The sequence below is a fragment of the Orcinus orca genome, chromosome X (genome assembly GCF_937001465.1).
Source record: "Orcinus orca chromosome X, mOrcOrc1.1, whole genome shotgun sequence".
NCBI classification, from domain to species: domain Eukaryota; kingdom Metazoa; phylum Chordata; class Mammalia; order Artiodactyla; family Delphinidae; genus Orcinus; species Orcinus orca.
This window is the reverse complement of record NC_064580.1, coordinates 103,386,740-103,410,573: the sequence shown is the minus strand read 5'-3', so window position 1 is coordinate 103,410,573 and position 23,834 is coordinate 103,386,740. Positions and strand designations below refer to the sequence as shown.

At 42.0% G+C, this 23,834-nt stretch overlaps 1 protein-coding gene across 2 annotated transcripts in view; it reads left to right on the top strand.

The window, feature by feature from the left end:
- The window catches only part of LOC101275277 (A-kinase anchor protein 17B), a 126,178-nt gene extending 103,805 nt beyond the window's left edge, over positions 1-22,373 (top strand). The window contains exons 1-5 of one of the 2 annotated variants that reach the window (XM_033439147.2): positions 347-529; positions 9,506-10,274; positions 11,842-11,969; positions 13,353-13,620; positions 17,810-22,373. In XM_033439147.2, coding sequence (XP_033295038.2) covers positions 447-529; positions 9,506-10,274; positions 11,842-11,969; positions 13,353-13,620; positions 17,810-19,456 — 2,895 coding nt within the window. In that variant the 5' untranslated portion in view covers positions 347-446 and the 3' untranslated portion in view covers positions 19,457-22,373. Of the gene's footprint in view, positions 1-346; positions 530-9,505; positions 10,275-11,841; positions 11,970-13,352; positions 13,621-17,809 lie in introns of those variants that run through there. The other variant, XM_049704676.1, reaches the window with a different exon arrangement.
- Positions 22,374-23,834: the final 1,461 nt, after the last annotated feature.

Genomic DNA, 23,834 nt, shown 5'->3' with positions numbered 1-23,834 from the left:
CCGCGGCGCACCTCACGCTGCCAACCCCAGTCCTCTCCCTGTGCTCCGACCGAAGCCCGAGCCTCAGCTCCCAGCCCCGCCCGCGCCGGCGGGTGAGCAGACAAGCCTCTCGGGCTGGTGAGTGCCGGTCGGCACCCATCCTCTGTGCGGGAATATCCCCACTTTGCCCTCCGCACCCCTGTTGCTGTGCTTTCCTCCGCGGCTCCGAAGCTCCCCCCCTCCGCCACCCCCCTTCTCTGCCCATGATGGGGCTTCCTAGTGTGTGGCAACTTTTCCTCCTTCACAGCTCCCTCCCACTGGTGCAGGTCCCGTCCCTATCCTTTTGTCTCTGTTTAGTTTTTTCTTTTGCCCCATTCAGGTACGTGGGGAGTTTCTTGCCTTTTGGGAGGTCTGAGGTCTTCTGCCAGCGTTCAGTAGGTGTTCTGTAGGAGTTGTTCCACGTGTAGATGTATTTCTGGTGTATCTGTGGGGAGGAAGGTGATCTCCGCATCTTACTCTTCCGCCATCTTCCCGGAGGCTCCCCATACAGGTAACTCTTGATTGTTCCAATTTCTCAAAAATTTGGACACATTTACTGTCTCTATAACATCTCTTTCGCGCCGCCCTAGTCTCGAAGCTCCCGCCACTGCTCCTCAGGCCGGGTCCCTGTGGGCTCGTATGATCTTTTAAAATAGGGAAACAAAAACAGGAAATTAAGTTGCCCAAAGAGGTGAATTAACACAAATCCAGTTTTCTTCATTTCAAGATCAGAATTCCCCATACTAAACTCTACCTTAGAGCAGATTTTTTTTGAGTGCTGGTAGAAGAGATTCCCTCTCAGTAGGACTCCAGTATTTCATGGTCACAAATTTATCATTCCTGCAGGTCTCCAAAAGTCACTGCCTTTCTGCCCTGAAAGCCCCCAGTGCCACAATAAGCCCTTTAGGACCATCTTAATTTGGGAATTTCATCATTTGGGGGGTCCTATATTGGTTGTATTCCACTTGTTGCAACACTGCGTGCTGCTCATTTTAATGATGTGATTTAAAGATTTTTCAAGATCAGAGCATATGGTCAGCCTCAGTTTTAAAATTGTTGTTTGCGCTAATGATGTACCAAAACACATGAAAGTTCATCCATGACCTCTCGACTGAAAAAGCAGGGAAGACTTCTGTTTGGTCAAGACTTACGGGGATTCCGTACTAGTTGGGAGGTTTGGAAACTGGCTATGTTGATTTGACCCAAATACATTTTGGCTGTCCCGCTGACAATAAATATGTCGATATAACTTTATACATCTTAAATGCTTTCAAAATGACTTAACTTTGAGGTTCAAAAGCCTGAAAAAAGAAAGGCAGCAAAGGACTACTTCGAAAGAGGATACGGAGTTGTGCAGATGGTCCTGTTTTTTTCCCACTGTTTTTAAAAAACGTGACTCAAATGCCCTTGCTAGCACTCTGACAGCAAATATTTGAGAGTGAGAAAAAGGGAAAGAAAATGGATGAGGGATACTTTGCTCATGACTCAAGTGCTTTTAGAGTTTTAAGGTCATAGTTCTGATCTAAAACACTTGAAGGTGTAGCAGAGGAATCTCTCTAGTATCTTCTGAAATGAGATAAGGTATTGGAGGAAGTTTGGATGCAGAGCCCGTAGAATTTATTGAATTTTCACTGCAGGTTCAAACAACTGTTTTAGGCCTGTGGAAATATCTCAAAACTGTTTCCTTTTCTCTAATCTCTTATTCTACTGCTATTCAGTCAGCTTTGCTATTAGGTATAGAGGCAGGAAGATGAGGCAGACCCATGACTAGAGAAAGCAGCCACGTTTCTCTGAGAAGCTGCTAGAAATGTTCTGGCATTGAGAGCTGGTTGAGTGAAATGCTTTGGTAGAGCTATGTACACAAGATACTGCTGGAATGCGCACTGTGTAAACATTATTGAATAACTCTAATTTTTGAAGGTTAGAGGAGCTCTCATTTGCCTCTGCAAAGGCGTTAAAGAATAAGTGATCTCAGTGGTGTTGCTTTTAATCACAAGACTAGAAGTGTATATATGTGAGGGGGCTGGGGAGGTCATGGTGGAACATACTAGAACATGGGACTAATTGAAAATCTTTATTAAAATTCAACTTTTTGATAATTTATGGTGGCTGTACTTATGACACTCCTTGCCATCAGGGCTCAGTTTATATTAGGCTCTTAAACCTTTGCATATGATAGTGATTGGTAAAAATGATGGGAAAATTGTTAATGAATTCTACCATTACTGTCAGTTGAACCACAGACATATTAAAAGGGAATTTAGCATAATACTCTCAAGGTCCATCCATGTTGTCACAAATGGCAAGATTTCATCTTTTTTTCTAATAGGGTTTTATGCTATATAAAATAAGTCAGACAGAGAAAGATAGATACTATATGATTTCACTCACATGTGGAATATAAAAAACAAGCAAACAGAAACCCCCCAAATAAATTAGCAAACTAAACAAAACAAACACGTAGATACAGAGAACAGAGTAGTGGTTACCAGAGGGGAAGGCGCAGCCAGGAGGGTGAGATGGGTAAAGGGGGTCAACTGTATGGTGATAGATAGAAACTAAATTTTTGGTGGTGAGCACACTGTAGTGTATACAGAAGTGGGAATATAAGGGAGTTCCCCGGTGGTCCAATGGTTAGGATGCAGCACTTTCAGGGCTGGGGTTCAATCCCTGGTTGGGGAACTAAGATGCTGCAAGGTGCGTGCTGCGGCCAAAAAAAAAAAAGTAAAAACATGATGTTATACGCATGGAATTTATATAATGTTATAAACCAATTTACCTCAATTTTTTATAAAGGGTATTTAGAGGGCAAATTAGGTCACTCTAAAGAATCAATTTTAGGGCTTCCCTGATGGTGCAGTGGTTAAGAATCCTCCTGCCAATGCAGGGGACACGGGTTCAAGCCCTGGTCTGGGAAGATCCCACATGCCACGGAGCAACTAAGCCCACGCACCACAACTACCGAGCCTGCGCTCTAGAGCCCACGAGCCACAACTAGAGAAAGCCCGCACGCAGCAACGAAAACCCAACACAGCCAAAAATAAATTTTAAAAAAAGAATTTTAAATCATATCCTAATAACTTGATCTCAGTGATTCCACCTATTTGGGTAGATATATTTTTATTAATATGTATAAATATACATAAAATATATAGCTATATCTACTAACTAATATATCTAATTTAAGTAGATTACCTTTTTAAATTGAAGTATAGTTGGTTTACAATGTTGTATTAGTTTCAGGTGTACAGCAAAGTGATTCAGTTATATATATATATATACATATACATATATATACATACATATATATACATATATATATATAACTGATTCTTTTCCATTATAGGTTATTATAAGATAATGAGTATAGTTCCCTGTGCTATACAGTAGGTCCTTGTTGTTTATCTATTTTATATATAGTAGTATGTATCTGTTAATCCCAAACTCCTAATTTATCACCCCCCCCTTCCCCTTTGGTAACCATAAGTTTGTTTTCTATGTCCCTGAGTCTGTTTCTGTCTTGTAAATAAGTTCACGTGTATCATTTTTTCTTAGATTCCACATATAAGTGATATATAATATTTGTTTTTGTCTGACTTCACTTTGTATGATAATCTCTAGGTCCATCCATGTTGCTGCAGATGACATTACTTCATTCTTTTTTATGGCTGAGTCATATATATATACACACACATATATAATATATACATATATTATATATATATAAATATATACCACAGCTCCTTTATCCATTCAGCTGTTGATGGACACTTAGGTTGCTTCCATGTCTTGCCTATTATAAATGGTGCTGCTGTGAACATTGGGGTGCATGTGTCTTTTCGAATTAGAATTTTTGTCTTTTCCGGATATATGCCCAGTAGTGGGATTTCTGGGTGATACAGTAGTTCTATTTTTAGTTTTTTAAGGAACCTCCATACTGTTCTCCATAGTAGCTGTACCAATTTACATTCCCACCAACAGTGCCATAGAGTTCCCTTTTCTCCACACCCTCTCCAGCGTTTATTGTTTGTAGATTCTTTGATGATGGCCATTCTGACTGGTGTGAGGTGATACTTCATTGTAGTTTTGATGTGCATTTCTCTAATAATTAGCAATGGTGAGCAACAGATTACTTCCTGAACATGTTTAAACAGGGTTAAAAACAGGGATTGTATGGGGAGAAAAGCACAAACCTTTTTCAACCTGTTTTTCAGGAGCAAGGTAGGGCCTCGTACAGCTTTAACTAGATTCAAGGATTGGCACATTTAAGCTTAGAGTTGAGAAACTATCCTGATTTAGAAGAAAGCACCTGTGAAAGTTGAGTATTGGATTGTAACTATGAGTATTTTCCAGAAACACCTGTCTGCTTTTGCTATAAAATAAATCAGTTAAGACTTAAACATTCTGCAGGCAAATCAGTGGTCACTGGAGGTGGGGGGAGGATTACAAAGGGGCACGAGGAAACTGAAGGGGATGATGGGCATTTTCACTCTCTTGATTGTGGTGATGGGTTCATAAGTGTGTAAAGATATGTCAAAACTCATCAAAATGTACACTTTTGATACGAAATGTGGTTTATCATATATCAATTATGCTTCAATAAGGCAGTTTTTAAAAATAACTTCTGCAGCCTGTGGTACAGCTAGTATTGAAGTGGCCAAGTGCTCCGTCATCACCCAAAGTCCTAGTCTGATCTCCCAGGCTTCAGTCAGGACTCACACAAACTTGGGTCATGGGTCCAGATGCCTGTGGGCATTTACAGTGATGGCAGACAGAGGGGTGTCTTTGATGGGAAAAGGGAGTTGCTTCTGTATTACTCTGTTTTGATTCTTTTCTGGGCCAGTTTGTATCAGCAACTGTGAACCGCTTCCTTTCAATAGTTTGTTATTATCATGTGAGTTTCCTCTTTTTTTTTTTTTTTTTTTTGCGGTACGCGGGCCTCTCCCTGTTGTGGCCTCCCGCTATTGTGGCCTCTCGCGTTGCGGAGCACAGGCTCCGGATGCGCAGGCTCAGCGGCCATGGCCCACGGGCCCACGGTCCCAGCCGCTCCGCGGCATGTGGGATCTTCCCAGACCAGGGCACGAACCCATGTCCCCTGCATCGGCAGGCGGACTCTCAATCACTGCACCACCAGGGAAGCCCCGAGTTTCCTCTTTTTAATAAAAAATTTTAATACAAAATTAGCACATTTATTATAAACATTCAAAAATTGAAGCAAGAATACTCCTAATCCATTTCCCAGATGAAATGTTGACAATTTGATGTACATCCTTCCAGACTTTATAGAGAGGTCTGTATGTGTGCGCGTGCACGTGCGCCCACCATGCATGTGTGTTTATATTACTTTTATTACTTTATATTACGTTTACAAAAACAAGATCACATTGCACATTATTATCCTGAAACTTGCTTTTTATTTTTTCCTCTAAAAAGTATCATGGGCGTCCTTCCATGTCAATAAGTACACACCTATGCCTCCCTCCCTCCCTTCCTCCCTTTCTTCCTTCTTTCTCTCCCCCTGCCCCTCCTCCCTCTCCTCCTCCTCCCTCTCCCCCTCCCCCCCTCTCCCCCTTCTACCTGTCTTCCTGGTAGGAAGTCTCCTCCCCCTCCCCCTCCTCTTCCTCCTCCATTTTTTGTTAGTTTTGGCTTGAGGCCTCTTTAAGGAAAAAGCATCGCAATAGGAATTCATAATTATCGCGCACCTATGCGCCAGGCACCATCTGGTTCATTTTCAGCGATCTGGCAGAAATTGCCAATGACATTGCTGTAGCATTGAAGCCATGGCATATGTAAAAAGCTTACTTCTTGGTACACAGTAGGTCCTCAATATTTAAAAAAAAAAAATAAGATTGGAAGGTTAGCTCCCTATTCTGGGAGAGTATTCAAAGATGAAATATTCACAAACATTTCATTTTAAAGCCTGTGACCAGCAGGGGAAGAGAGGAGAAGCAATGTCTAATTTGCTGCTGTTGCTGAAGTTGGGAAAGAGGAATTGGAATTGAGGTTTTTAAAGGAGGCCAGTTTTTTTTTGTTTTTGTTTTTTTTTTTGAAAACCAATTGGGTCCTCTTGAGAAAGTCAGAAAATAACTTAAATGCTTCCGAATTGAGGTGTAGAGTCCTGTCACTGGAGGGCCGGGTGAGCAAACATCGACCCTAGAGCAGAGGCTGTGGGCAGGCAAGGCAGCAAGGCCTGCAGGTCTGTTTATTTGCACTTCGCAGTGCTTGTAAATTGTTTTCCTTGATTGCCAGCGTCTGAAAAAGCAGATTTCGCATAAGAACCTCAGTTTCTGACCTCTCTGGATTAATAGGAGGATGCGGCCACCCCAGGCCCTCCTTCCCTCACTGGGGGTTCAGATGAGGCACTGGTCTCCGCCTCTGTTCAGTGTTTTTTGCTCGCTGAGACCGTCTTGCTGCCCACTGTGATCATCTGAGTTGTAACCTCAGATAAAATAAGCAGAATTTACTGCTTATTTTTGCTTCGGTGTGAGATGGAAGTGATAGCCAGTTTTGTTTTGTTTTTTCATGTGAAAAATACAGCACATCAAGCACTATAAAATACCATCTGGCTGTTTTCCCTCCAAATTTGAGGAGAACCTTTATTATACTTTAGGAAAGCGGAGAGATCTGGCTAAAATATAGAAACTGTTTCACTGTGTGGAAATCACCCTTGTGAAGGATATGAGGCATATATTTAACCTCAAGAAGCTGATGATTTTTAGTGGGCTTTGTGAGGTTAATCTGAAGTAGAAGGAAAAAATTGAAGTTTTTAATAAAATCCATTTATATTGACCATAATTTTAAATGAATGACTACAGGTGCATCTGTTAACACTGTAAGTCAGCAAAAAGTTTTATTAAAACCACTTTGCAAAAAATCATAATGCAATTCTGAACTTCATTCCTGTGTATACATAGTTGTGACAAAATTGTGTCTAAAATGACACTGCAATAAGCAGCTTTGAGCATGTTCTTTTCTTATTTTTAATTCTTTCCTTAGCATGAGTTTCTAGAGCAGGTTACTGGACCAAAGGGGATGCACATATTTTATGGTTCTTGGTTTGTTTTACCAAGTTATTCTAAAAAAAGATGTAATTAATTTTCACTATCTCTAGCAAGATACGAAGGTGCCTAGTTTTTCTTTCTTCCCAAAACTCTCCCAGGAATGGGTTTTTGTAATTTTTATTTATTTGTGTAAAAACTATTAAATGGGATTGTGTATCTTGAAACTAATTAAAATTTAGATGTTTGTATCAGTTAGCTGTTGTCGTATAATAAACCATCCCCAAACTTAGTGGCTTAAACAAAAGCCATTTATTATTTCTCACAAGTCTATAGGTTCTCAGGACTGTTCTGCTGATCTGTGGTGGCCGCATCTGATCTTGACAGGGTTTGCTCAGGTGTCAGCCATCAGTTGGTGGGTTGGCTGGGGGCTGGCTGGTCTAGGACAGCTCATCTGTCACAAGAGGGCTTTTTCATGTGGCCTTTCATCCTCAAGCAGGCTAGCCCAGGATTGTCCTCATGGTATGGCAGGATTCCAGGAGAGTGAGGGCCACTTGACACCTCGTCTTAGAACTAGCACTTGGACACTTCTGCCACATTCTGTTAGGGAAAAAAAAAGGCCGTCTCAAATTCAAGGGCTGAGGAAAAATAGACTCTATCTCTTGATAGCAACAACTCAAAGTCACATTACAAAGGGTGTGGATACAGGGAGGGGTGGAATATTAGGATCATTTTTGCAACTGTTATACTACAACGGTCAATATTGTCCTTCAAACTTGCCATCTTTCAAAGCTTTATACCTGTTCCAGCAATGTACGCACTAATTAAAAAAAAATAATTAGAGCCTTTCTCAGAATCTCCTTGTAAGGGGACTTATGAACCAATTAAAAAGTCAGTTTCTTCTTTATAGTCGTTCATTTTATCCAGCATTCTTGATTCTAGATAATTTTTGATGATTTTGAAATATCAAATACACAATAAAAGAATTTCAAAATTGACCTCCATCAAGGCTATTTAAAAGAATGTAGCTCAGACTTTGAAATCAATCCAAGCGAAGCATTCCAAAGTGTTTAAAACAAAAGCAGTATCACTGGAATAAATGGAGAGCATGACAAACTGGTTACTTTGAAGTGATTAACTATTTTGTGAATATTTTTTCTGGAATATTTTTTAAAGCCTTGCTTTAAATTAGGTTGTATAAATAAATACCTCTTGATTACAGATAAATTTGGGGGTTCAGTATATCTTAATTGAATATCAAATTAATTTTTCTCCTAAAGGAGTTTAGTGTTGACTCTTATTTATGTTGCAAATTGCAGCAAATGGACTGGATTTTGTCTTCATTATGCTCTTTAGATAATGTTTTTGGAGAAGGAGCACATGTTTATTCTCATATCATCCCAGTTCAGTGTTGCTAACATAAGGATTTCTAGAACCTAATATAAGATGCTGCTTTTGGTGGCCTTTTTTTTTTTTTTTTTTTTTTTGCAGTACTCCAGTCCCAAAGTAGAGGGAAGATTCTCTTTGTCACTCACTAGGAGAGGCTGTCTTCTCTTCCCTTGATCTTAGAGTTCAATTTAGTGAAAGTCGACAGACTGGAGGAATGAGAGTAGATATGTCCGTGTGAGACTTGGAAAGCATCCTGGACGAAGGATGCTAGATCAGGTACCTGGGTTAGAACTGTCGGCTGGGTGTGTGTTCATGAATGTGCTACGTGTATTTTACCCCGGCCCCGTTTCTGTGCCATCCCCAGCTGGTTTTTCTGGGACTTTACATTTGAGCTCAGTTGTACAATAGACTGGAGATTTGGAATCTTGGAGTGTCAATATATGGGCAAGTCGTTTAATTTTCCTGAATCCATCTGAATTTCCCCATCTCTAAAACAGGCATGAAAATACCTACTCACAGGTTGCTTCAGGAACCAAATGAGACAAAGTAGTATAAGTAATAGCCATAGGGCTTCCCTGGTGGCGCAGTGGTTGAGAGTCCGCCTGCCGATGCAGGGGACACGGGTTCGTGCCCCGGTCCGGGAAGATCCCACATGCCGCGGAGCGGCTGGGCCCGTGAGCCATGGCCGCTGAGCCTGCGCGTCCGGAGCCTGTGTTCCGCAACGGGAGAGGCCACAACAGTGAGAGGCCCGCGTACCACAAAAAAAATAAAATAAAATAAAAAAATAATAGCCATAGCTTATGTTGATTGAGAATTTCCTGTGTGCTGGGCACTATTCTAAGGATTTCCTGTACTCACTCATTTACTCCTTCCTGAAATCCTATTATTTCTATTTTACAGTTAGGGGAACTGAGACACAGTCTTTGGAAACTCTTTGAAACCTCTAAAACACATTAAACAAATGTAAGCTATTGTCTTAATTCTCCCGATAGTATACGTTCCCCTATCAATTTGACCTAAGTCCAGCAAATGGCAGCATTCAAAATCTAAATCTGCGTTTTGCTCCATTTGTATCAAAATGTTCCCTTTCGCCCTCTAAGGTTTCCCGCAGATACCATGACGGTCACGATGGTGTATGATAATTCAGAGGCAACGGAGCTCTGTGCGGCTCAGCACCTCTACCTCAAGCCCATAGCAAAGTTGATGATCAACGTATTGCTCCCTGAGAGCACGGAACCCATGAGGCCCTTCTCTAACTGGGAAGTTCTTGACCAGCTGAAGAGCCTGATTTGTCCTGACCAGTTCACCACAGTGCGGCTCTCCAAGAGCACTAAGGACTTCATCCGATTTGAGGGGGAGGCTGAAACTCGAAGTTTGGTTCAGATCCTGAAGGCCAAGTTACACGGGAAGATCATCAAGCTAAGCGGTTTGAAAACAGACTTAAGAGTAGTGGCCACAGATGCCCAGGGGGAGTGGGAACACTTCCCCAAAGAAAAGGGGGCACCGTTGGCTGACGGGTCTGAAGAGCAGGACCACGATAAGAGCCCAGATTCCATATACTTCGAAGGCCTGCCCTGCAAGTGGTTTGCACCTAAAGGTTCCAGCGGGGAGAAGCCATGTGAAGAGATCCTTCGGGTGGTCTTTGAAAGTTTTGGGAAGATCAAGAATGTGGATATTCCGATGCTCGACCCCTACCGAGAAGTCATGACTGGTGGGAGCTTTGGGGGGTTCAGCTTCGGCTTGCAGACGTTCGAGGCCTTTATACAGTACCAGGAGTCAACTGACTTTGTAAAGGCCATGGAGTCCCTCCGCGGGATGAAGCTGATGCTTAAAGGAGATGATGGGAAAGCTCTGGCATGTAACATTAAGGTAAGGAACAGCCAGGGGTTTTTAAACAAAATTTCCCACTGTTCGGGTGGTCCTGAGTAAAAGCTAGGAGGAAGCATCTGCAACAAATTTCCTTAGACCCCAGTAGGCTCTGATCAATAGCTAATGTAAAGATTTGTGTTATCGTTAATCAATGGATGATTAGGGGAAAAAATATCATCCTGATTTGAACATTCTTCTGCTATCAGCCATGCTGCCAGCTGTGGTTTGAAAACGATGGTTGTTATAGTCTGGGGCTCTGCCCCAGCTTCTTGGGGGCATCAAAGGATTCTTCATGGTCCTTATGGAAGTATCTCAGATACTTATTCCATTTGACAAGTTGCCAGGAGAGAGGGCAACATGCAGCTTGAAACCACGAGGAGAGCAGTTTACTCCCTCTTTGCTACTGGGGTCACAATTTATTATATATTCCTGTTGTCTGTCAGGTAAATTGCTGAAACAAAATCCCAACAAACCTGGATCCTTTCCTTTCAGAGTCAGCCTGTCTATGCAGGCATGTCACTTCATCACTGTCTGAATGCCTGGTCACCTCCTTCTTGAAGCCTTAATTCAGCAGAAGAAAAGATGCAGCTAAACCCTCCTTTTTCTCTAAATCAGTCTTTAGTGTGAATTTGGACTTTCAGCTTCGGTAGCTTCGTGTGTGTGTGTGTGTGTGTGTGTGTGTGTGTGTGTGTGTGTGTGTGTGTATGTGGGTTAAAATATATATTTGAAAATTATGAGCTATTCAGTCCGACAAAAGATATAGCAAATACTATAATGACCGCCCATGTACCACTGCCCAGCTTAAAAAATAAAGCATTACCAGTGGTATGAGAACATGCTCCCCTCTGTGTACCATCCTCAGTCTCAGGCCCCTCCCTCCCCTCAAAGGTAACCATGATGGTGAATTTGGTGTTTATCACTCATGCATATTTAAATAGCTACTTCTGCCTCCATTTATTTTTTAGGCAAGTTTATTTGTAGCACCTCAATCTGACTTCCACTTTATTTAGAGATTTGCAAAGTTGTTTAATAATCACTGTAGTCAGATCTTGTATCTCATTTGGTCAGTTTTCTTACATCTTTGCTCTCCCACCCTCCTCTCACCCATTTTTGGACTCTTTTTGTCTCTGGTGATTAAAAAATACGTTAACTCAGTTAATCACTATAACAAACCAGAGGCAATATACTCACTCAATATACTCACTCAATATACTCACTCAATATACTCAATATACTCACTCAATATACTCAATATACTCAATATACTCACTCAATATACTCTAAGTCCCTTAGAACTTGCATCCATCATGGCACTGTGATGCCGCCTATGGCTGTCAAGTGAGCTCCTCAAGGGTTCTGCCAAAGAAAATTCTAGAGCCCCACAAGGACTGTTTGGCAGGTAACTGAGAAGCAGTGGAACAGTCTGGGTGCTGGGATGCAGAGAAGGCATTTTTAATTCATTTGGTTTGGCACTTCCACGTACAAATTAGTTTTATCTCTCTGGCCTTCGACATACCCAGCCAGTGGGCAAACTTTTCTAATGAAACTTTGAATTGTTTGGGGGCAGGTTATGTTTGATACAACCAAACACTTCAGTGAAGGAGCTATAAGGAGGAGAAATCAAGAAAGGCTGAAATTACAAGAGCTGGAGGAAGAAAGGAAAAAAAAGAAGAGAGAAGAGGAAGAGGCTGAAAGGTGAGGAGACCAACTTCAATGAAGAGGGTTTTTTTAAACTTTTGATTTATGGATTAATCCCTTCAGGTGAATGGCTGCGGGGAGGAGAAATTGGTACAGTCTTTCCTCTGTGCTGTTACAAAACCAAAAGAGAAAGCAGTTGAAAGCAAGAGACTTAAAAAGTATGCTTGTCAGGAAGAACAAGTAATGAAGAATTGTGGGACCAGCCAGATTAAGATGTCTGGGAGGAAATGGTCATTAAAAAAAAAAAAAAAAAGACCAGGAAATTTTAGAGTGAAAATTCTAGCAGTTTACCTAAATTTACCAAATTTTACCTTACCTATCAATTGAAATTTTGGGGAAAAATTCTTTTTAGGTCTGGAAAAGATTTTCTTCCATAAAATGATCAATAATCAATCTAACCCACAGGCCAGAAGGCATGGATTTGTTGAGACTGTTTTTCTCGTGGGCCCAAGTTCTTTCTGTGAATCTGAGGAGCCTCTCTATTTACTTCTTTGAGTTTATCATCGTTCCCCAGTTTAGGAGCTTGAGACTAGAAAGGGCTATTGGATCGCCAAAGGTTTGCTAAGAAGGGACAAATAAATGGTCCAGAACCACAGGGCTCCCCAAACCAGTTTTACCTCCCGGCTCCTCCCCTTGCATGTTTATTCTTCCAGTCTTTTATGCAAATTATAGCCATTCAAAAGAGGAGTTTAAGAGTACCCTGCCATCTTCCTCTCACTTTTTTTTGGCTGGCGGAGTGCCAGGAGTTACTTGAGGTCACGTCTGTGAAACCTGGCCAGAAGCTGAGCCCAGTCAAGGTAACGATTCCCCCCAAATTTCCAGATTGACCATGCAGCTTAGCTAATCCTCCAGTTTTTGGCTAAGCCCTCCCTCAGGCCACTGTCCTTTTTTCCCCCCTTTTCCATGTTTCCATGAGGGCCTACCCAAAACAGCTGAAATTTTCAGAAAATGGCAGAACAATAAGGCCGTGTGCTTCTAAGCCAGTCTCTTTTTATGGTGGTGTACTCTGTTAAGTAGTATGCACCAAAGACCAGTTCTCACCTTTATTTTCTGAGTGCCTTGACTTACTGTCATTTGCCCCTGTGGCACCAACTCACGGAAGGTTTTGATCTCAAGAGAAAAGGAATCTTCGCTGTGAAAGCTGGATCCAGTAGCCCCTGCTGATGGTTTGAGAAGGTGGAGGCTAGAGGCCTCTCCTTTGAATTCAGTTGCTTTCTTCTTCTTTTTTTAATACTCTCTGCATGAGGTCTCCTATACATGTTTCTAACTCATCAACTTAGTTATGTGTTGTCGGGTCCTGGCAGGGGGACGGGAGTGGGAAGGGCGGCAAATGACTGATAAATACCTTCTGAAGGGTTGACTCTGTTAATCATTATCCAGAAAGAGAAAAGAGGAGGAGAGGAAAGCCCAGGAAAAGAGGAGAAAGGCCAGAGTCAGGAGGCACGCCCTGAAGGAAAGAGACAGACACCGGCAAAGGAGACAGAAGGACAGTGCCAAAGCGGAGCCCCGTCAGGGGCCCAGCTCTTCCGAGGACTGGGAAGAGAGGAAGGGCCTGCTGGCCAGGAGGCGGCTGGAGGCCCTCCGCCTGCTGCGGGCGCTCCTGAGGAAAATCGCAATAAGGCCCTTGCCCCAGTGTTCCTCGCTTTGGGTAGGTACTGACCTTTCTGAGACACGACCTTTACTTTTTTTTTTTTTTTTTTTTTTTTGTGGTACGCAGGCCTCTCACTGTTGTGGCCTCTCCCGTTGCGGAGCACAGGCTCCAGACGCGCAGGCTCAGCGGCCACAGCTCACGGGCCCAGCCGCTCCGCGGCATGTGGGATCCTCCTGGGCCGGGGCACGAACCCGTGTCCCCTGCATCCGTAGGCGGACTCCCAACCACTGCACCACCAGGGAAGCCCACGACCTTTACTTTTAAACAATGGCCTATCCTTTAAACAGCACACGTGGAAGGCTCACTGTATTCATTGGGGTTTATTTTCAATAGGCTGTTCTCTAATAACCCCAATTGTGCATTTACCAAAGGGATACCCAGATTTTCTGAAGGCGTTGGGTCTCACACCCCCTTCCCCACCCCCACCCCCAACCATCTGGCACACACACACTTTGTGTTTCTAAACTTTAGGATGGTTTCACCCGGGGCGATATAGCTCATGCATCTACTTTTGTAAGTTCCTAATTGAGGTAACAAAAAATGCATGGGGGAAGAAATGGGTGGTGGGGGTGTTGGGTTTGTAGTCCTCCATTAATTTTCATTGGCCATTCATCTGTGACAGGTTTGGATGCGAAGGGAGAACCTTGAACAGAGACCTTGGTGGAGCAAGCTCCTGTTAGTCTAGTCCTTTTTAAAACTATTTATTTATTTATTTTTGGCTGTGTTGGGTCTTTGTTGCTGTGCGCGGGCTTTCTCTAGTTGTCGCAAGCGGGGATGACTGTGTTGTGGTGTGCGGGCTTCTCATCGTGGTGGCTTCTCTTGTTGCAGAGCACGGGCTCCATGCATGTGAGCTTCAGTAGTTGTGTCACGCAGGCTCAGTAGTTGTGGCTTGTGGGCTCTAGAGCTCAGGCTCAGTAGTTGTGGCACGTAGGCTCAGTAGTTGTGGCTCGCAGGCTCTAGAGTGCAGGCTCAGTAGTTGTGGCACATGAGCTTAGTTACTCTGTGGCATGTGGGATCTTTCCGGACCAGGGCTCGAATCCGTGTCTCCTGCATTGGCAGGTGTATTCTTAACCACTGCACCACCAGGGAAGTCCCTTAGTCTAGTCTTATACTATTTGCTAAGGAATGTCTCACATCACAGGCCAATTGTTTTGCTTGGAGAGTTTCAGTTTCGGAAGTTTTTTGTTCTCCCACTTACTGGCCTCCTAAAGATAACCAGACTCAGCAGATGTCCCAGAGTAAAGGCCAGAAAGGCCTCCCAAAGTGTTAATTTAAAAAGCCATATTCAGTGTTCTTAAATATGAAAAGTGAATGGCATTCGTTTTATTTTTTTTTAATTTATTTTATTTCTTTACTTTTGGCTGAGTTGGGTCTTTGTTGCTGCACACGGGCTTTCTCTAGTTGCGGCGAGCGGGGGCTGCTCTTCGTTGTGGTGCGTGTGCTTCTCATTGCAGTGGCTTCTCGTTGCGGAGCACGGGCTCTAGGCGTGCGGGCTTCAGTAGTTGTGGCACGCAGGCTCAGTAGTTGTGGCTCTCGGGCTCTAGAGCACAGGCTCAGTAGTTGTGGCACGTGGGCTTAGTTGCTCCGTGGCATGTGGGATCTTCCCAGACCAGGACTCGAACCCGTGTCCCCTGCATTGTCAGGCGGATTCTTAACCACTGCACCACCAGGGAGGTCCTGTGGCATTCATTTTAGATAGAGCTAATTTTATGTGTATTTGCCATCTCAGCTTTTTGTTCTCATTGGTGTGGCCAATCAAACTGCATGAAATCAGGATCAGAAAAACCTCACATTTCCCTTTACAATAAGGTGAGCTTGATCTTTTTTAGTTTACCTTAATGACTGCCAAGGGTGACTCCTCTTGAAGAATTTCTCTCTTTAAATATGTGTGGTGCCTAATTCTTGGCCTCATCAATACCTTACACTGATTATGCAGTCCGCAGGTTCTAATTCCAAGTCCTGGGTAAGCTCTGTGCCCTGATTTGTGCCAGGTGTCAGTGGGAGCTCAGTACAAGCTCTCCCAGCGAGATAGGGCCCATGTGCAGGACCTTTCACCTGCCCTGCAGTCGTGCAGAGCAGAGAGCACCACAGAGAGACCCACTGTCACAGCCATATTTTCTACTTGCTGTCTTGTTTCCAACTGGGGCGGGTGAGGTGGGCAGCTCAGGGTCACGCCCCTCTGCAATCCATGGGAAGAGGCTGGACTATAGCCCAGAAAGCCCTTTGTTTATCTTTTTCAAAGGCAGCTGACCCTTTTAGACACACATTTCACCCATCAGTCTTTTCTTGTTCTAGGACTGTAGCCCCAGGGAGGGCTCTAGAGCATTTCTTATGCCTCTTCATGTCCCCAGCCCCTAGCACAATACCTGGAACAGTAAGTAGACTCATCCATTTGTGAACAAAGGAAAAAGGGTCATGTGCTTTTAAAAAAATTTTTAAAAATTGAAGTATAGCTGATTTACAATGTTGTGGTAATCTCTGCTGTGCAGCAAAGGGACTCAGTTATATACATACAGACGTTCTTTTTTTAAATATTCTTTTCTATTATGGTTTATCACATGATATTGAATCTAGTTCCCTGTGCTATACAGTGGGACCTTGTTGTTTATCCATCCTATATATAATATTTCATATCTGCTAAGCCCACATTCCCAGTCCTTCCCTCCTCCACCCCCCGCCCCCTTGGCAACCACAAGTCTGTCCTCTATGTCTGTGAGTCTCTTTCTGTTTTGTAGATGGTTTGTTTGTGCTGTATTTTAGATTCCACATATGAGTGATATCATATGGTATTTGTCTCTCTTTCTGACTGACTTCACTTGGTATGAAAATCTCTAGTTGCATCCATGTTGCTGCAAATGGCATTATTTTGTTCTTTTTTGTGGCCGAGTAGTATTCCATTGTATATATGTACCGTATCTTCTTTATCCATTCATCTGTCGATGGACATTTAGGTTGTTTCCATGATTTGGCTTTGTAAATAGTGCTGCTATGAACATAGGGGTGCATGTACCTTTTTTTTTTAAACATCTTTATTGGGGTATAATTGCTTTACAAAGGTGTGTTAGTTTCTGCTTTATAACAAAGTGAATCAGTTATACATATACATATGTTCCCATATCTCTTCCCTCTTGCGTCTCCCTCCCTCCCACCCTCCCTATCCCACCCCTCCAGGCGGTCACAAAGCACCGAGACGATATCCCTGTGCCATGCGGCTGCTTCCCACTAGCTATCTACCTTACGTTTTTTAGTGTGTATATGCCCATGACTCTCTCTCGCCCTGTCACAGCTCACCCTTCCCCCTCCCCATATCCTCAAGTCCATTCTCCAGTAGGTCTGTGTCTTTATTCCTGTCTTACCCCTAGGTTCTTCATGACATTTTTTTTTTCTTAAATTCCATATATATGTGTTAGCATACGGTATTTGTCTTTTTCTTTCTGACTTACTTCACTCTGTATGACAGACTCTAGGTCCATCCACCTCATTACAAATAGCTCAATTTCGTTTCTTTTTATGGCTGAGTAATATTCCATTGTATATATGTGCCACATCTTCTTTATCCATTCATCCGATGATGGGCACTTAGGTTGTTTCCATGTCCTGGCTATTGTAAATAGAGCTGCAATGAACATTTTGGTACATGACTCTTTTTGAATTTTGGTTTTCTCAGGGTATATGCCCAGTAGTGGGATTGCTGGGTCATATGGTAGTTCTATTTGTAGTTTTTTAAGGAACCTCCATACTGTTCTCCATAGTGGCTGAACCAATTCACATTCCCACCAGCAGTGCAAGAGTGTTCCCTTTTCTCCACACCCTCTCCAGCATTTATTGTTTCTAGATTTTTTGATGATGGCCATTCTGACTGGTGTGAGATGATATCTCATTGTAGTTTTGATTTGCATTTATAGTTTTGTCTGGGTATACGAAGGGTCATGTGCTTTTGAAGGTATGTAAACCGGGGTGCCTTCTAACATAAAGACGGGCACAGACCTAATGAAAGCAGCTCCTGTTAGACCGAGACATTTAATTTAGCACCTCCTGTTTCTTCAGTGTGATATTGTTCCTAATTTCAATCTATCCTAGGTGTAGTTAGAAACCTCTTCAGAACAATGCTAGAAAGCCCAATTTTCTTTGAAAATTTTAGTCTGTTTAGTTTTTCATGTGAGATTTTTAACCTTTTTCTTTGAAGGGGTCTATACAATTTAACCCACGGGAGGTAGATGTTGCAGTCTCCAAAGCTAATCGTGCTCCGGGGACCACACTGGGAGCTCTGAAGAAAGAAGAGTTAAACACTCAGTATCTTCAAAATCAGGAGGAAATGCCAAGATATCAGGTTTCCAAGTCAGATAACAAGAGAAAACAAAAAATGAAGGAAAGAGCTACGGCTCACTTACGTAAATCTTCCCACTACCTTGGGGAAAAAAAATTAAGATATTCAGCTAGAAAAGAGAGAACTGGAAAATTATTAACCAGTGAATACAATCACAGTTTGCTCCCTGATGGGAATTCTTTGCAAATTGCCATGATTCAAGGTCAATCTCTTGCGAAAGAAGACTACCATGGTTCTAATAAATCCTATTCTTCCAGATTAGTTGAGAGAGACCATGGCAGGAAACAGAAGATCTATGAAACAGATGAATTTATTGACTATCTTCTTAACTATTATCACACTCCAAAATATGCCCGTATCTGCCTAGAACCAAGTCACATAACAAGCACATGTCAGTGGCACAGGGCCGTCCATGCGAAAGGAAGTGGATTTCAAATCAATTTGAGAAAACATAAGCGTCATTTAACCAGTTTGAGCCAAATGCAAAACCTAGATAGGAGAGAACAGGTGCAAGAAGACGATTCCTGCACAAAGATTTGTACTCAGGATCCTGAGCATAAAGCACAAAAGAGGGGAAAAGTGGATTATGCCAAAGAGTGTAGAATGTTTAAGGGGTTTAAACATCATTGCAAGGACACAGTATGTGAAGCTGGTGATCGGCCATCCCCAGCTTTTGGAAAGAGCCATCTGTTGGAACAGACTCATGCTTACCAGGTCCAAGATTCCATATCCACAAGTCAAAGCCAAGTTTCCTCGCCCAACAGGTCAGCAGACTTTGATTTGAGGTTGACAGATTTCTTAGAGGAAATTAGCAGTGATTCTGAATGTTTCAGTGAAATCCTTAGTATAAACAAAGAGGAGAAAGAGAAATCTGTGGCCACATATGATAGCTCCCCAGAAAAGGGATCTCTTGACACTGATGAAATCATCACTTGCGATCCAGAAATTAGGTCAAGTCAGCAAACCTTGTACTCAGAGTGGAAACATGAGGAGGAAAAATACTCTAAATACGAGCTTAGGAAACCAGGCAAGAGGTCCAATTATGAACTGAGATGTTCATGGCTTGAGGGTGAAAACAGTTCTATTAGAGATGAGAAGAGCAACAGCAAAAAGAGTGAAATATTGGCCCCCAAATACTTATTTGATAAAAGCTACCACCACGAATCCAGTACCAGTGATCAATTAGACACTGTCACAAGAAAGAGGATGCAGTTTAGTGATAGTACATTTAACCAGAAAGTGAACTATAGGCCCTTTCATGTGCCAATAACATCATCAAAAAGTGCTAATGCTTCCTATTTGGGGGATTTTCCCAAAAGAAGAGAGGCTCCACGGAAGTCAGAATATAACCAGGATGCAAGGAGGTTTAAAAGATATGAGAATTCTGAAGATTTCATGCTGAATTCTGATAATTACTATACCAGACATAACAGTCAGGAGCACATTGACTACGGAAGCTATTTAGGAAACAACCACGCTAGTTCTTTATATTTTCAAATGTTTTGAAGGTCTCTTAGATCAGGAAACTCTTACTCACAATAAAAATGTGCAAGAAGAAGATTTCAGACCAAATGTAGCTATGTAGTTAGCAACTACAGAGCAAGAGAGCAACACTTCGGAGCACGAGCAAGGTCAAATGCAAAACCTTGTTTCTCTTGCCAAAGGATAAAGCATAGATCTAAGTGTGTGTGTGTGTTGCAGGTGTGTTGGCAAACTTTGGAAACACAAAACATCCAGATTCTGAAGGTTGGTAAAACAATGTGCTTGCAAAACTTCCTTATCCAAGGACAGACATTTCTACAGTTCGATTGCAACTTCAATTCGGTGCCGTCAAAGGAGCAAATTAACGCCGAGAGGAGTGAAGGTAGCCCTCGATGGCTCTTCAGCGGTCATAACATTATCATTTAGCATCATTTATCTTCAGAGGGAATGGCAGTGAATGAATAATGATCTTTTTACTTGTTCTTTAATTTGGTCAGAACACCATGTGCAGCAACAAACTTTCCTGACTTTTATCTAGAAATACCTATAGATAAGAGGAGAGATGACACCTAGAACATATGATAGACTTCTTCATGACATTAGACAGTTCCATGAGCATCTACTAGAAAGAAATTAATCTTATTAATATGTTCATAGGACTTAAAGAGTTGTCCTTTTAGAAACAAAGCCTTGGAAGAAGAATCTGAAAGGGGCTCAGATCGTCCTTTGAGGTTTACACAGATAGTGGACCATTAGCAGAGTTGTTTTTTTGGAAGAACCCCATGTCATTCCCTCCTAGAAAAGCAACAGGATTGAAGCGATATAACGTGGGATTTACCAAAGGAAATATTGAACGATCCTGGGGCACCAGTAATGGCACTTGGGAAGAGAGGACATGACAGTATTCCATTTCAGGTTATGTAATCCTTTCACTCAGGGTTGGGTGACATCAGTTTGTAAAAAGCCACTGAATATCCCAAAACTGACTTTTATAAAACAGTAACAAGTGCCTCCTCAATCCTCAATAATGCCACGGAGTTAGGAAGAGTCATGGGTAAAGCCCATAGTTTTCTAGCGGGGGAAAAATTGTATGTGTGCCGGATTTGTAAACTCTTAACATAAGCAATTTATCTTTTTACCTACTGGTTTTGGACTCCTTGAATATGTTTTTAAATTGAGATATTTTATAGATTCGTAAAGACATACATCTTAATGCAGTGCATGTTCTATTGAAAGCTCGGCTGATTCATTCTGCCTTATATTGGATTTAGGACCTCAGGGGGCAGTAGATGACTTTTTTTCTTCCAAGAAAGCTATAGTTGACATGGCAATTGAAGACCTCAATGAGATTAGATTGCCTGCAGTGGGGAAAAGGTGATTTTAATCCACTGAAGTAGTGGAAGGCAACATTTTCATATGACATGATTCATTTCAAATAGTCCTAACTTGATAGTCCATAGAAAAGTACCAGGCTGGTAAAGCCAAGGTAGGATGCCAGTCCTTGTGGTTGCCCAGAATGACGAGGCACGATGCGTGCTCATAACCACCCTCTTGAGCAACCTGATATCTGAAATGGCTATAAAATCTTCTAATTGATCTAAAGTAAGAGCCACAAGTTGTTTCATTGATCTCCTCTAATAGCATTTAATAGAGGTATGCCAGTACAAGCAAAAGTTCAGGAAAGAATGTAACATAGCAGATTGATTATACTTATTATCAATGAATGATTTGTTGGCTCCCTTATATTCAATTCCACTTGCAAGCCAGTGACTCTGCCATCAAAACCAGGCTTGTCTTGTCCAATCTGAAACATTGCTCCTAGGGCGAGTGCCTTTTCTCCTCTGAGGGCTAGCAGTGATTATTAACGTTCAGAGGACTGTTGTCCGGAGTAGGCTTTTAAACTACTAACAGCTTGTATTTTGTCAGACAACTTCTGGTAACCAGGTATTATTCTCCTCCAATGAGACCCCCACCTCCTTATTTTTTCATGTTTCGTGCCCTTGAAACAAAGAGCATTATGGGTTTGTAATGGAAAGCAGCTATGCTTGTTTTGAAAAAGAAAAAACACCAACTCAATCTCTTCTGTCATTTGATAATTTTTCTTTGCAGAGATTTTAGGCGTGAAAACAATTTGCTGCTCAGTAACCAGACATAAAAAAGTAAATTGCAGAATACAGCATGTGCAATTAAAAATTTTTTTTGTATAATAGAACTGGTGCTAAGTCACTTCTATATAATATTTTGGTCTTGTTTTGTTTGCTAAATACCATCCTGGGACCTAGAAGAAAGTAAAATTACTGGTTTTATGTTTACTTTCCGTGCAACCTTGGATTTTTATGTCTCGTGGTAATGCATTCTAGATTTGAGTAAACCTCTTTTTTGGGGGGTGTGTAGGCCTTAAACAAGGAAGAGAACAATTTATCCTGAACTTTTCAAATGAATTGGCTTAGTAAGGAATGAAACAGAGCCGAAAATGTTGTAATCACTTTCTGTTAACATTGTTATTCTTTGTTGTGCTGTTGTTTAAGTGGTGCAGAAGTATTTTCTCATATCGTTTTCCTGTGTCCCATTAAGTGAGGGCCTGAAGTTTAAGCTGTGTCTTTTAAAATAGATGTTTTCCCTTGTACGTGCTAATAGTGCTTTAAGAAAGCTAAAAATCTGTCAGTGCGTTTTTGTTCAATTTGTTTGAATTTCTCAGGGTAGAAAGCCATGTAACCTGGTAATTTGGAAAATAAGAACCAAATAAATGTATTTTCACTTGTCGCAAGACTGTTCAAAATGTTAACTTCTAAATGCTGATAATTCCACTTTGGGGGGTTGGGATTTCTACCCGTGGTATGCTGCTTTGCACTAACGTTGTTGATCCTTTTTGTCATTTGCATTGGTAGAGAAATAATACATATTTGATTTTCAGATATATTAAAAATAAAGTCATAGAGTCTTTGTTCATTGACCGCATGTACTGGCTAGAAGGTTGCACACCTGCAGTAACATTCTCTATGAAAATATATGTCTGGTTTCAGTGGTTTCGAGGCAACTTCCCCAGTTTATGGTAATTGCCTGTCAGAGCTCATGAAACCACAGTTGTGTTTTCATCTTGGATAAATTAAAATCATGGTATTTGGACTCAAGACTATTCTCCCTTCAGCAAAGGTTTTAGTTCTTTAAAGGTAGCAAAACGGACTCCACAGAATTTCATCTCATCCCTTCAGGCCTTGCCTTGGTAGAAGTGTTGAAGTTACTCAACATCCAGAAACAAGTCAGAGACATGGGGGGCTTCAGTGATCAGTCTTTGACCTTGCAAGCTTTAGCTGTATTTTCACATGAAAATAAACAAAGGCGGACTGTACCTTAGAGAACAACTGGGCACTTTAGAGCTGAAAGGGTTCTTGTTGGGTTCAAAGAGCTCTTTCTGAGACAGCAAGGGCTGTTCTTGCTTGTTCTAGGTTGAGGATTTGCATGAAGTTTGGCCCTCTGAGGTAAGGTGAACAGGACATTGTGTAGAGAGGCCACAGATACCACAAACGCATAGTGAATGCTGCTTCTGACCCACAGATGCTGGGACTGAGAACAGTGTATCTGGGCAGGGGCCAGAAGCAAGCAGGTGGGGAGCAAACAGCGGACCCTTCCCCCGCTGAAACCACCACTCCCTCATCTTCTTAAATGGCGCCTTTTACATAGTATGGCTTACCCGACTATGCGAACTGGATTTGAGTTTTTAGATCAAAGTCCTGCCTGATGGTAATATCACTTTACCTGTAATCAATACAATGATGATTTAGTTCCGAAGGGAGGGGAATCCGGCTATTTGGGATTGAAGCTTTTAACCAGGCTCTGGATGTTTTCCTCCTGGCATCAGACAACTGTTTAACTTAGTAAAAGGAATAGCCTAATCTTCACATCTAAATGAGATTTCAGGCTGCAAAGGTGGCCCAATTTCTCTCTCCCTCCCCTTCCCCCATAGCATATGGCCTAACAGGTTGCTTGGCACAAAACGGGCAACTCGAATATTTGTTGAATGAAAACTAGTTGGGGAAAAGGACACATTTAAAAACAACAAAAACAGGCAATATGGTTTGAGAACGTAAAAGCTGGAAAGCTTTTGAGCCCTCTTTGATTCAGGGAGTACTTCCTTTGTAAGAAAAGTCTGCCAATTTTAACACTAAAATGGCAGAACACTAATATTCAGGGTAATAGGTTGTCTGTGTTTATACAACCAACTGCACGTGCAAATCTGATATCCTTCTTTCGGCACAAAGTGAATCAACTTTACTACTATAAGGATTCCTGAACACTTTACTAATCCGATGATACATTACAGCAAAAACAAAACCTGCCTTGGCACTCGGTAACAGTCTTCACTAGAGTTACTCCTTAGTGACCTTGCCGTAGACCTCAAGGT